Source organism: Pseudoliparis swirei, chromosome 7 (assembly GCF_029220125.1).
Source record: "Pseudoliparis swirei isolate HS2019 ecotype Mariana Trench chromosome 7, NWPU_hadal_v1, whole genome shotgun sequence".
Classification (NCBI taxonomy): Eukaryota; Metazoa; Chordata; class Actinopteri; order Perciformes; family Liparidae; genus Pseudoliparis; species Pseudoliparis swirei.
This window is the reverse complement of record NC_079394.1, coordinates 18,497,834-18,511,351: the sequence shown is the minus strand read 5'-3', so window position 1 is coordinate 18,511,351 and position 13,518 is coordinate 18,497,834. Positions and strand designations below refer to the sequence as shown.

The 13,518-nt window shown below is 44.4% G+C and overlaps 1 protein-coding gene across 1 annotated transcript in view; it reads left to right on the top strand.

The window, feature by feature from the left end:
• Window positions 1–13,518, top strand: part of ank1a (ankyrin 1, erythrocytic a) — a 38,059-nt gene that overhangs the window by 3,997 nt on the left and 20,544 nt on the right. The window contains exons 2-23 of the mRNA XM_056420156.1: window positions 2,384–2,485; window positions 4,750–4,848; window positions 5,442–5,540; window positions 5,821–5,919; window positions 6,079–6,264; window positions 6,398–6,496; window positions 6,588–6,686; window positions 6,791–6,889; window positions 7,169–7,366; window positions 7,464–7,562; window positions 7,765–7,863; window positions 7,983–8,081; window positions 8,396–8,593; window positions 8,713–8,811; window positions 8,918–9,016; window positions 9,137–9,334; window positions 9,462–9,560; window positions 10,518–10,616; window positions 11,326–11,424; window positions 11,513–11,605; window positions 11,732–11,804; window positions 11,970–11,990. Of these exons, the coding sequence (XP_056276131.1) occupies window positions 2,384–2,485; window positions 4,750–4,848; window positions 5,442–5,540; window positions 5,821–5,919; window positions 6,079–6,264; window positions 6,398–6,496; window positions 6,588–6,686; window positions 6,791–6,889; window positions 7,169–7,366; window positions 7,464–7,562; window positions 7,765–7,863; window positions 7,983–8,081; window positions 8,396–8,593; window positions 8,713–8,811; window positions 8,918–9,016; window positions 9,137–9,334; window positions 9,462–9,560; window positions 10,518–10,616; window positions 11,326–11,424; window positions 11,513–11,605; window positions 11,732–11,804; window positions 11,970–11,990 (2,455 nt within the window). The remainder of the gene's footprint in view (window positions 1–2,383; window positions 2,486–4,749; window positions 4,849–5,441; window positions 5,541–5,820; window positions 5,920–6,078; window positions 6,265–6,397; window positions 6,497–6,587; window positions 6,687–6,790; window positions 6,890–7,168; window positions 7,367–7,463; window positions 7,563–7,764; window positions 7,864–7,982; window positions 8,082–8,395; window positions 8,594–8,712; window positions 8,812–8,917; window positions 9,017–9,136; window positions 9,335–9,461; window positions 9,561–10,517; window positions 10,617–11,325; window positions 11,425–11,512; window positions 11,606–11,731; window positions 11,805–11,969; window positions 11,991–13,518) is intronic.

Genomic DNA, 13,518 nt, shown 5'->3' with positions numbered 1-13,518 from the left:
AAATAGTATGATTAATGTGGCCCCTCCTGTTTTGTCCACCCTCAATGGGAATAATCAGAGAGGGACACATTCATCTAAATCGTCCAGCAAGACGCAGCAGAAGTTACCACAGGACATATTTAGGCTATGTGTTTGTGTGTGTGTGTGTGTGTGTGTTTCCTCTGGTATATGTGTGTACACTGTACCTGTTTATGTCTAAGTTAGTGAATGGGTGTGGTTACCCTACATCCTTATCTCACCCCACCACACACTCACTTCTTGACGCAAGCAGATGCCGACGCAGACGGCAACATGCAGGACTGACCACCAGGATAAATAACATCTAGCTTGAGTCTGGAGAGATTCTAGTGTGAGTCACTGTAGTTGTGTGAACTTCAGCAGGCTCTTTCTAGGTGGCAGTGAGTCTGGGGGGGTGGGGCGATCTAGCAGAGGGGCCTCAGTCAGGGTCACCATGGTTCTCCCAAGCAACCATTTGCTGTGGGAGCAGCATATTGTGTTTGGTTGCGCTGGTCTTCAGCTGTGTTTGCTCCTACTTTGATGAAAAGATGTTTCTTGGGACACCATGGCAGAGTCTGCATGCCATTATATCGTGTATAGATGCTGAGTGGTCCTATATATCTTTTTTAGACATAGGTACAAATTATCTCCCGATGATTCGTAAAACATTGTTTTCCGATAGATACACCATCTCTAGGTTTCAATGCTACATTATTATACTTACAATGCATTAATGAATGAGACTCACAGAATAAGTGTGCAGGATGACAGGTGTACTGGGGTCAGTATGTTGCTCTGCAGCAGTCTAGAAGGAGGTTTGTGGGTTTTCTTCAAAGTGAGTGTCTGATGGCAGTCAGAGTGAGGTGAGGGAGACGTGGCCTCACAGAACCGTAGTCTGGAGACTTTTAAACTTTTTATGTTGAGTGTTTACTGAATCTTCATATTGAAGCAATTATCTAAATATCATATGGTGGATTTTCTAATTCTAGAGTGTTGCTCGACACAGTTTGTCTTTTTGTGTGTCTTTTTGTGTGCGTGGGAATGTGTCGTCAGCGTTTGGTTGGTCAGCATGTGTGAGTGTGACTCAGAGACTTTGTACTGAGAATGCCTGTCAGTTGTCTGTGAGCAACAGATGAAAACAAAAACGTCTTTTGGAGAGAATGACAATGAGTTGGAGGCAAGTGAAGCCCAGGATGTGTCCCTTCACACACAGGATGCTGCTTAAGTTCATCTAATAAGTAGAACCTTTGCCATTGCATGCACTTCCTCGCTCTACCAGATACAACAATAATTACGGTTGTTGTTTTCCTTCTTTTATCAGCTGGACTTTTCTTTCAACATGTTATGTTCTGCCTTCATCCACCTTCTCCTTTCACCTCTTTGACCTCTCTCTTTGCACAGCGCTGTGCCCTTGGTGTCATGCTGAGGTTGTGTTGTGTCATTTGTTGCTATGCCTCAACTTCAGGCATGTAGTTCCTTTCTCTTTTACGACTAATGCTCACTCCATCTTCGTCAAAACTACTTCTTTGGTGTGTGCGATGGCAGCATTTGGATCAGAAAGTGCATCTTATAAATTATGTATTCCCTGCATTTGGGTTAAAACAGCCACTGAATGATTGGACAGCTGAAGATTTTCCTGACCAGTAACGTTGAGATGCTGGTCAGATAGCGAGAGGGGCTGAAGAAGGAAGGGGAGAGAGGAGATTATGTAAATGAAATGGAAAAAGTGCAGGGTTTGCCGCAGTCGAGCTTCTCCCTGTGGTTCTCCTCTCCCTCGCTCTCCCACTGTGCCGCATGAGTGATCCCGTTTCAGCAGCACCCCTGCCCGCCTGGGAGGGGCACGAAGCCCTCAAACACAACACAGACAAAAACCCTCGGCGTGCCATGTGCCGGCCCGTGAGCCGAGACTCGCCAAACTCCCTCTCTCTCTTTCTCCCCCCCCCCCTGCTCTCCTCTCTCCATTCACCGTGTGTTTTTTACTCTCTCTCTCTCATTCACACACACATGAACTCAGAATCCTCACAGAGAGCCAGCGGAGCACAACAGGCGCTCCAGTAGCTGTTTCCACTTCTCACATGAGAACAGATGACAGTTTCAGCCGTTTAGTTTGGCCCAGGTGGTTTGGGTTCTCCACTACTTCACCCTCCACAGACACGGTGCAGGGTGCACATGCAGATTGTCAAACTGCAATGTCTAAAATCTCAAGGGCGAAGTGACATCAGAGGAAAACGGAGTGATGACGACTGAGAGGTTTCAATCCTTCATATGTGAATGAAATATTAACCAAACTTTGTCTCCCTCTCCACTTCCCCTCTCTACTTTATGTGTCTCTCACTTTCTCTTATACCCCTTACCCCCTACACCCCCCCCCTCCCTTTTCCTCCAGGCAGATGCTGGCAACAGTTATCTCCGAGCAGCCCGATCTGGCAACCTGGACAAAGCCCTGGACCATATCAAAAATGGCATCGACATTAATACAGCCAATCAGGTGAGAGAGTTGCATATTCCCCAGATTTAATTGGTTTAAGTATGTGTGCGCCACTGATAAACGACAATCGCATCCTCCCAGGATTTAGTCTTCCCTTACTGCTTTCGAACGGATTCATACAGATTCAGGAGGGGGGTGGGTTGCACACGTCCCATTTTGAATGAAATTAGGCAGTTCAATTCAGCTAATGACAATTACACACTTTTATGATTGAGTCCTGCAGTGGATACATGTATCCTTCAGTTTGCACAAAAGTACAAGTCCTATGACAGATATGTTTATTTGGAATCTAATTCATAAAGGTTTTGCATTTTGTTCATCTAGAATATTATCCATGTATACCACCATATCTTGTGTTATTATTTCTTTATAGGCGTGTCCAGTGTGCATGATGTGTCTGACTTGATCACTGTTATGTGCCTGTGCGCTACTGTATGTGCATGCTCAGGTGGCCTGTTATCCACGGCTTAAGGTGGCAGGTGGAGTTCACAGGGTCTCCAGGGAAGGTGATAAATGGGCCAGGAGCTTCTCCTTCACCTTGTCTCCTCCATCCTGCCTCCTTTAATCTGACGGTTGTTCCCAGAGTGTCCAAGAAGAGCCATCTTTAGAGGATCAAGGACTGCTACCCTCGGGATATTGTAACTTGGCCAAAATAGTGTGTTTGTGGGAGAAGGGTTCCTCCGGCTCATTAATCTAACACGGTCACGGTTTCCCCTCCATTCACTTATGCTGTCCTCAACATTTTGTAATTACAGCTGGTAATGCTCCTGTCAGGATTTCTATGAGGCCTATTGTAAGGCCCCCTAACAAATCCCACATAACAACATGTAAAGTGACAATGTACAGCGTCTTTACTGGCAAACCCCTTCGCTATGATAGAGGGAGAACCGCAGGGACTACAAATATAACGACATGCAGTCTGTTACCAAAACGTTGATGACCTGCAATATTAATTCACCTGAATTACACAACTTCATTTTTTGTGATATTTGTCATGTGAAATTGTAAATGTGTTCACTGTTTACTGTCCACTGTGTTGAAGTTAAAGTGATAATCTACAACAGTCTTACTTCACTGGAGTGAGGAGAAACCTTTGCTTATAGGTCACTCTATAGTTTTACACTTTAATCCCCTTTATGTAGCATTCGTATTTTATTACAGCATGTTTATAATTAATAGAGTGATTTTTTTTATTTGTAGTAAAAAGTTAACATTTATTGTGAAAATGTATGCTCCCATCAGATGTCTGCAAATGTTATGTAGTCGGGCTCAATGTAGTAATAACTTAGACACCAAATGAAGGCTACAGCCATTCATAGTTGTTCCCAGTCTTTTATTGATTATTAACACCGGCCTCAGGTGAATCTACTGCATTGTAAGACAGCGTCACTGTATTTACCTTCAAAGTGTACAATGACACACAGAGTGACGTGAGTTCTTTTCAAAGAGTTGTGGATTTTCACTCTAACCCCGGTGGGCGGTGACGCGTCGTTGTTCTGTGACTGTCCGTCCAGATGCTGTATGTACGGTCTGATGGGAGTCTGGCCAGGTGGAGGCTCGACTGGGACAGCTGTGTTTCCCTGTCTGAGTGGATACCTCTCCCCAGCACACTGCCTCACTCCTGCTCTCCCCGTCTTGTGTTCTCCCTCCTCTGCTATCCCCCTCAACCTAACAACTTCTCCTCTCTCCTTCTCTCCTTCTCTGTTTGTATGCCGCTTTCTAACTCTCCTCTGGCTTATTGCCTTCCTCCCTTCCCACCCTCTCTCCTCTGTCTGCAGTAGAGTGATGGTGTGCTGTGGTCTCCCCACTCAGAGGAATAATATCAGTGGTGTGTGAAAGGTCCAACCTCACATGTCCTGTGCGGCTGAAGGAAGGCTGTGTGAGGTCAGACCTATCCCACACGGCTCGTATTCTTCCCAGCCACGAGACCAGCGGCCTGCCATCCCCCTCCCGTCCTCCTCCTCCACCCACCATCATTAATCAAATGAAAATGTTCACATCCTGATTTACATCCCTGGAGACATTGTTTTCGCTAATGACCCTTTTGATTCTGAGAGTACTGCATGCGTGGTGTCCAGTGTAAGTATTTGCTTTGGTTTGTGAGTGTGTCACTATGATACAAAAACAACAACAGTTGTTTCAGTCGGCATGGCCTCCATGTGTTTGTGTGTATATGTGTGGTTATATATTAGATTAGGACATATCTGTGTTTATATTTAGTTTAGGACCCTTCAGTATGAGGTCTACTCTGCTCTCTCTCTCAGAATGGGCTCAACGGACTGCACCTGGCCTCGAAAGAAGGCCACGTTAAAATGGTGCTGGAGCTGCTTCACAGTGGCATCGTACTGGAGACCACCACAAAGGTAAAGAGCCACCTGGCCTTTGAATTCACTTGTTCAGAAATAGTCCCGCACATGAGCCCAATAAAACCATAATGTGTCGCTTTGTGTGCGGATTAAATAAATGTGATATGATGTAGGATAGTGAGTTTTAGAGGTGCTGGTAGGTCGCTGTTTTTCTCCTCTTTCCAGTCTTTATGCTAAACTAAGTTAACGGTCTGCTGGCTGTAGCTTCACATTGAGTGCACAGATGGAGAGTGGTATTCATTATTGCGTATCAAAACTCGACACAAAATGTTGAAAGTTGCCATTTAATTCTTACTAAAATATATACTTTAATGTTCTTGTTCTATAGTCTCTGATTTAAATCTAAACATTGGTGTTGCAACAAAGACTAGCTCATGCTCTAAAAAAAATCCTGTTTTTTTTAACGTGAACTTACACTTGTCTGATGGGTTAAACACACGCTAATAGGGAACAATTCATCTGCATATGAAAACTAACATCTCGAGAGAAACTTTGAATACACATGTGGGATTTCACCCATAATCTGTGTTTGTGCTCATTGTGACTGCTCATGTTCTCACTGCTCTTGTTCTCACTTATCTGTGAAACAGAAAGGGAACACGGCCCTGCACATTGCCGCCCTGGCAGGGCAGGAGCAGGTGGTCGCAGAGCTGGTTAACTACGGGGCCAATGTCAACGCTCAGTCCCAGGTGAGACTCAGTGCTCATGCACCGTCGGGACTTATTACCTCAACTTTACTGTGACACCATTGTAGTAACTATTGCAATTCCATCTGTTAACAAGTGTCTTTGTCCCTATATATCTGTATTTCGGTGTACATGCTTGACCGCCTTCCTGTCTTTCTTTTGCTGTGCTTGTGTCTCCCGCGCTGTTGCTGCTGTGTGTGTGTGTGTGTGTGTGTGTGTTTGTGTGTGTGTGTGTCTGTGTTTGTGTTTGTGTGTGTGTTTATTCTGCGTCTTTCGGAGACAGAAGGGTTTCACTCCACTCTACATGGCCGCACAAGAAAACCATCTAGAGGTTGTGAAGTTTCTTCTGGAGAACGGAGCCAATCAGAGCACTCCAACTGAGGTACTAAAGACTCAGGAACTAAAATGACTCCATCCTTGCTGATCCAGACAGCGCCATGTTTCCATTCCATTCCGTTCTCATAAGCTTCTCTCTTTAAGCTCCCTCCTTTTCACTCCATTCGTCAACCATTTTTCTAACTCTCTCTCTCGTTTGCTGCAGGATGGATTCACTCCTCTCGCCGTGGCTCTTCAACAGGGACATGAGAATGTCGTAGCCCTGCTCATCAACTATGGCACTAAAGGAAAGGTCCGCCTCCCCGCGCTGCACATTGCAGCACGCAACGACGATACACGCACAGCCGCAGTGCTTCTGCAGAATGACCCCAATGCTGATGTACTCAGCAAGGTGTGTGTGTGTGTGTGTGTGTGTGTGTGTGTGTATGGCTACATATATGTACAATCTGTGTGTGGCATCCTGAGTGTCTGTGGTTCTAAAGGTAATGAGAGTGACATGTACTTACCCTGACGTGTCCCTGCAGACTGGATTCACACCCCTCCACATTGCTGCACACTATGAAAACTTGAACGTGGCTCAACTGCTGCTCAATAGAGGAGCCAACGTCAACTTCACGCCAAAGGTAGGGAATAATTAATATTGGAAGGTTAATCGCTGTCCTTGCTGTCTGATGTCCTCGTATGTGCCCATCTAAGTGCAGCTGTTCTCTGCAGAACGGCATCACTCCAATGCACATAGCAGCCAGACGGGGGAATGTGATCATGGTCCGACTCCTGCTGGACAGAGGGGCTCAGATTGATGCCAAGACCAAGGTGCAGCACACATCCATCCTGCGGTTTCATAAAATCTTTGATTCCGTTCCTGATTCTAATTTGATGCATCATTAACTGAAACATTAACGATCATCTCTCACAAGGATGAGCTGACTCCTCTGCACTGTGCAGCCAGAAATGGTCATGTCAGGATTATAGAGATCCTGCTGGACCATGGAGCCCCCATCCAGGCCAAGACCAAGGTAATCCACATGGATAGAAGCAGATCAGTCACTCTTTAGAAAACACCATCTGGTTTGGTAATGAATGCAAATCACTGAGTTTGTTTTTGCAGTATCTGTTTTGTACTCAAATAAATTAAATAAGTAAATGAGAGTGTGAGTGTGTGATCTAAACACAGCCACAGATCCCTCTTGCTGCTGCTTCTTGCTTCAACTGTTTGTTTTCACTACAACACGAGTTACTTCCTGTTTTACAGAGGATGAGAGATTCAACACATTTAGTTTATTCTTGTTTTGCAGAATGGCCTCTCTCCAATCCACATGTCAGCGCAGGGAGACCACATGGACTGTGTCAAGCAGCTTCTGCAGTACAACGCAGAGATAGATGATATGACACAGGACCACCTGACCCCTCTGCATGTGGCAGCACACTGTGGCCACCAACACATGGCCAAAGTACTGCTGGACAAAGGGGCCAAACCCAACTCTCGGGCATTGGTAAGTAACAAGCACACAGTCAATTGATCAATTCAGACAAGGAAAAGTTACTTTTAATATTTGTAGTGATGATAATCATTTATTTTCATTTTTCCAGAATGGCTTTACTCCTCTGCATATTGCTTGTAAAAAGAACCACATGCGTGTGATGGATCTCCTGCTTAAACACTCTGCATCAATAGAGGCCGTGACTGAGGTGAGGGAATTGGCAGGCGGGGTTGACAATAACAGCTCACCGCAGCTCATGTTGTGGGATTTTTTTATTTTTCGATGTAACCTATATTTATCCAGGTTTGAGAATTTGAATCGCTTTTTACAAGGCGATCCGGGTCAAGATTGCAGCATAAAATGATTGGCATACAAGACCATTTGTAATATTCTTCTCCTCTTCCGAATAGTCCGGCCTGACCCCTCTGCATGTGGCATCGTTTATGGGTCGTCTCAACATTGTGAAGATCCTGCTGAAGAAGGGAGCTTCCCCCAGCGCCTCCAATGTGGTGAGTTTCCTTCTGAAATCTGAACATCAGAGCAGATAACCAACTCCCCTCTGCATTGATGATGATGTTGTAATAGTGTTGAATCTGAGTGGGCGGTTTGTCCTTCTCTGCATGAGTAGAAGGTGGAGACTCCTCTTCATATGGCGTCTCGGGCAGGACACAATGAGGTGGCTAAGTTTTTACTGGAGAAGGCATCCCCTGTGGACGCTAAAGCTAAGGTAGAGATTTCACAAAATCCACATAGTGTGTACTCATGCATTACAATTCATCATATGATTAAATACTCTTAAATTGATACATAATAAGCATTCATTTAGGAAGTTGGTTCAGGAACTAATTCCCAGCGGAGCTTTCACATGCTAATTCCCCTCCTACACGCCACAGCTTCCTTTTACAGTTAATGTAACACGGTGAGATCAATGTGGAGACGCTGAGAAATGAAAACAGAATGATGAATACACTAGAGAAGGCATTTTACCACTGATATGTGCAGTACCTGATATGTTATACTTCCTTGCCCCTCGTTGGCCAGGATGACCAAACACCTCTGCATTGTGCCTCTCGGATGGGCCACAAGGAGCTAGTAAAGCTGCTGCTGGAGCACAAAGCCAACCCCGACTCCACCACCACAGCAGGCCACACACCCCTTCACATCGCTGCTCGGGAAGGCCACGCACAAACCGTACGCATCCTCCTGGACATGGAGGCTCAGCAGACCAAGATGACGAAGGTAAAACCTGCCTGCTTACGCTTCCTTGGGTAACGTTTGGCTGCCTTAAAACTGTCAACACTAATAACCGTGTTACGCAAACTAATATTGTGTCCACTTCTTCATTGGTGCCTCTGTAGAAAGGCTTCACTCCGCTCCATGTAGCCTCCAAGTACGGCAAGGTGGATGTAGCAGAGCTTTTGTTGGAGAGAGGAGCCAATTCTAATGCTGCTGGGAAGGTGAGAGAAACATAAACGTCGTGGCAGTATGGAAAAAAGTCAAAAGACGAATGAAGAATTGTTTCATCTTCTACAGTCTGAGAAACTTTTGATTCTGTTTCTGCAGAATGGTCTGACTCCATTGCATGTTGCTGTACATCACAACAACCTGGACATTGTCAACTTGCTGGTTAGCAAGGGCGGGTCTCCACATAGTGCAGCCAGGGTAAGTAAAAAGAAGAGCGATACACACAAGTCGAGACATACTTCACGCTGAATGGCCCAGTATCAGGCATAGACGCATAGACTCATATTGTTCTAACCACAAGTCATGTCTGTGCTCCAGAATGGCTACACTGCCCTCCACATAGCATCCAAGCAGAACCAGGTGGAGGTGGCTAACAGCCTGCTGAAGTACGGAGCTTCAGCCAATGCTGAGTCACTCCAGGGAGTCACACCTCTCCACCTGGCCTCGCAGGAAGGAAGGCCCGACATGGTCTCCCTGCTCATCTCCAAACAGGCCAACGTCAACCTGGGAAACAAGGCAAGAAACACAGAGATGATTAAAGGAGGACTGACATGGGGCAGGACGTTTATCTTAAAACATTATGTAACTTGGGCTTGATTTGTTCTGTGTTTGACTGTTTTCTTCTGAATCTGGTTGCTTCCAGAGTGGATTAACGCCACTCCATCTGGTGGGACAGGAAGGACATGTTGGCATCGCAGATATCTTGGTGTCGCAAGGGGCTTCAGTCTACGCTGCCACGCGGGTAAGACCTATTCCAGTCTCCTGGTATCAGAGCCGTACCCGGGTAGGAGCTGTGTGCGCCATCTACTTTGAGCCAAGGCTGATGGTGTCTAAGTGCTGTAGCATAAATAGTCGGATGTTATCGTAGCAGAGGGTTACGTCACCATCAGTACGACCTTTGAGGGGTTCAGACCTCTTAGACCTCGAGGGCTTAGAGCTCAACAACAGCATTTTGAGACACAGAGTTGTGCGTGCAGAAAATTGTTCGTAAAGTTTCATTTATGTGCAGAATAAATAATAGTGGTCAGTACTACAGCACCACAAACCAAAGCTTAACTCCTCTTTGCACAGCCTCGACCAGAATAGAGCAGTTTAGGCGTCCCATGGGTGGCAGCATTCGTTGTGGCCGGTGGTAGAAGAAGAACTCAGATATGAGGGATCAATAAAGTCTTATCTTTATCCATAATAATACATCATAATGTTTTTGTTTATATATGTTGTATTCATTTTCAGAATTTGCAAAGTATCTAGTAAATAAAAAGTACAATATTTCCCTCTGACATGTACTGGAGTCGCAAAAAACTAAATCATTCAAGGAGAGTTGAAGTACCTTAACATCTTACCTCATCGCAGTATTTGAGTAAATGCACTTAGTTACTTTCCACCTCTGGTCATGGGGCTTATATCATGGAATTAATCATGTTATCAAGGTGTTATTATTGACATTTTTGTTATGCTTCCGATCCTGTGCACAAGACATAATAACATTCTCTCTCTTTAATTCCTAAATTGCAGACTGAAAAATAAAAAATGATTCGACTGCGTCAGTTTGAACCGCTACTTAATGTAATATTCATGAACCATTCAACCCCTAATAAGATACAATCTGCATATTATATTCCAATCAAAAGGTAATTAAGCCACTAAAGTTATGCGTCTGGATCTGTGCTGACGCATTTTTACTTTTTCTCTGCGTCAGATGGGTTACACACCGCTCCATGTGGCGTGTCACTATGGCAACATCAAGATGGTTAAATTCCTTGTGCAGCAACAGGCCGATGTCAACAGCAAAACAAGGGTGAGTGCCTCCCTCTGGTTCTGGAGACAACTGCAATGAGTCTGTTCATGAGTCACACAGTTAGAGCGTGTCTCCTGTCTCTGATTCATTTATCAGGAAATACAATTACAGCACATTACACAGTTAAAAGCACATTGTTTCACGGATCTCCTGTGCAAAAGCCCTTAGTAATGATTTTTTTGGAGTCAGAGCATTTTACCTGACTTAAGTGTAATGTGAGATGCAGTATTTCTATTCCTATTATGAAATATGGACAAATGTGTTTAAAGTTGACTGAGTTCCGTGAGATGGAGGCCAGCAATTCAGAGTTATCTTCATTCTTGCTTCATGTGGTGCAGTTTGTTTTCTTGATTTAGTTTTAACTCTTTAAAAATGTCAGAAAATAGTCAAACATTTCCATCACAAGTTCCCAGAGCTGACATAATGGAATTGCTTGTTTTGTCCAAAACCTTAAGATGTCTGAGAAGCCGGAACCAGTGGATATAAGCTTTTATTGACTTAAATGGTTAAGCTATTCTATGTAATTATTTCAGATGACAATTGTCCCTTGTATTGACAAAATAATAAACTTAATAATATGCAGTTGGCTTGTTGTGCTGCTCGCTCTCCTAAGTTTGACTAATTCAGGAATGATTCAGAGGCTTTTTTAGATGTATCTTCGATGTGCGAGTACTTTCAAAATGAAGAATACATGCAACATCTCTTCCAGCTTAGCTACACTCCTCTGCACCAAGCGGCCCAGCAGGGACACACAGACATCGTGACGGTGCTGCTGAAGCACGGCGCTCAGCCCAACGAGACAACAACGGTGAGCGTGAACTCGCCTGGTCTCCTTCAAAATGTTCGACACAGTGTTGTTTTGAGATCTGATCAAGCTGCTCCTCTCTGTCTGCTAGAATGGTACTTCAGCTCTGTCCATCGCTAAGAGGCTGGGCTACATCTCTGTGATCGACGTCCTCAAGCTCGTCACTGAGGAGACGGTTTCCATGGTGAGAAGTTTATAAAAGCTCCTCTGCCCTCTGGTTACGACTCTGGGCATCATAATCACATGGACATGGGAAGTTTGAACTCACTGTTGTATCTGTAATTGTTTCTTTCCTCTTGCGTCCGTGCAGACGACCACTGAGAAGCATCGCATGAGTTTCCCAGAAACAGTGGATGAAATACTGGACGTGTCTGAGGATGAAGGTAGAGAAGGGAATTGTTATTAATCACATAACGCAGTGGGAAACGATGTTTGATCGACTGTTGATGTTATCGAAACATTACGTCCTGTCCATGAGGCTGATTCTATGATGTTATAACTCGTCACATATATATTCATTTCTTCCAACTCCTTTTGCCCTTTTTTAGGAATTGCACGACTAACATTAGGTATGAATGTCTCTTTCTTTCTTTGTGCGGCATTCATAGGTCGTTGTCCTAAAGTGTGTGGCTCCATTTCAAGCTCACTCTCTCAGTCTTTACTCCTCTGCCTCTCTCTCTCTTGTTCCCTCTGTAGTGGTGCCCACTGTGATGGTGGCTCTGGTTTCTCATTGGCATGCACCCATAGCACCCTGTCTGTAACCTGTATGTGTCCCTTCATTAACATTCTCATTCTCTAACTCCCTAGGTTGGTGCTCCCGCCTCTATGTTATGTTGGCAGCTACAGTTGTAGCCTACATATATATCACCCACATGGGTATCGGAGCCATTATTCCGTATATCAAAACAAGGATATCTATAATAAAATATTTGAAATCTTTTCTGTGAGCGTTAACCGTTAATATTTGAGTCGCGCTCTCATCGCTTTGAAATGTGCGTGTCATTCGTGTATTTAAATCTGTCTCCATTGAACTGCATCGTTTTTTATTTCCTGCTACGTCACCTGTATTTATTAGTCGGGAGGTTTAAAAAAATTACCATGTGACTATTTCTATCTGAAAGGAGTTGCTTGTGGTGATAAACCCACAGATCAGTATCACCTGATTCCACGGTTACCTTCAGCTCTCCAGAGGCTCGTTGAGGCTTTTAGCTAATTGTTGTGGTTTTGTTTCGCTCTCACCGCTCTCATAGCAACAGGCAGCTGTTTCAGATAAAGATCAAATGAAGAGCTGAAAGCAGAGTGAATATAGGAGTTCATCCGGACAGAGACTTGACAGTGACATCATTGCTCTGTATCTTCTGGTTGTGGAACTGTTCAGTATACCATCTGTGAGTGATGTGTTTGCCCACAACTTGTTTCTTCCCAAAAAATACATGTATTGCAGGTTTAATTTAATGCCTGCCGTTTACAGCCGGCATTCTGTTTTGTTATTGTTTAGTCCCCTCTAAATTCAACTGAGAGATTGTCACCGTTGCTCTAAAAATAGAAAGAAGCCGAGACGCCGCCTTGAAGGCGCATCTCATTTCAGAAATGGTGAAATGATTTCGGCAGGTTATCTGACATCACTTTGTCTCAACCGCTGACAGACCGCCGCTCACACGAGCTGTGGTCACACATTACTCCACACGGGAGACTCGGTTCTGGTGAATTCTTGAAAATGACTGTGTGTTTTGGGGGGTAAGTAACCCACCTCTGCTCACATGAAAATATCCGGTTCTTTTAAAGGAGCTCGTACTTTGACCCTTGTGTGTGTTGCAATGGGCCGATGCTGTTCTAAATGTAATCACACATTGCTGTCTGAGACAGGTAATGTCTAAATGTGCATATCTATAATGTTGTCTACGGAGAGTTTATGGGTTTTTGAAAAATACATTTGTGTTTGGTGTCCTTGTAGTAATGTTGTAGTGTCTCTGAATGAAAACTGACTGTGACCTGATTACAGTGACCTTCTGTATTGATCCTGTCTTCATACCTGATTTTTCAAAAGTGTCACTGGCATTACATTTGTTGCCAGTCATTAGCAGTAGCAAGATAAAC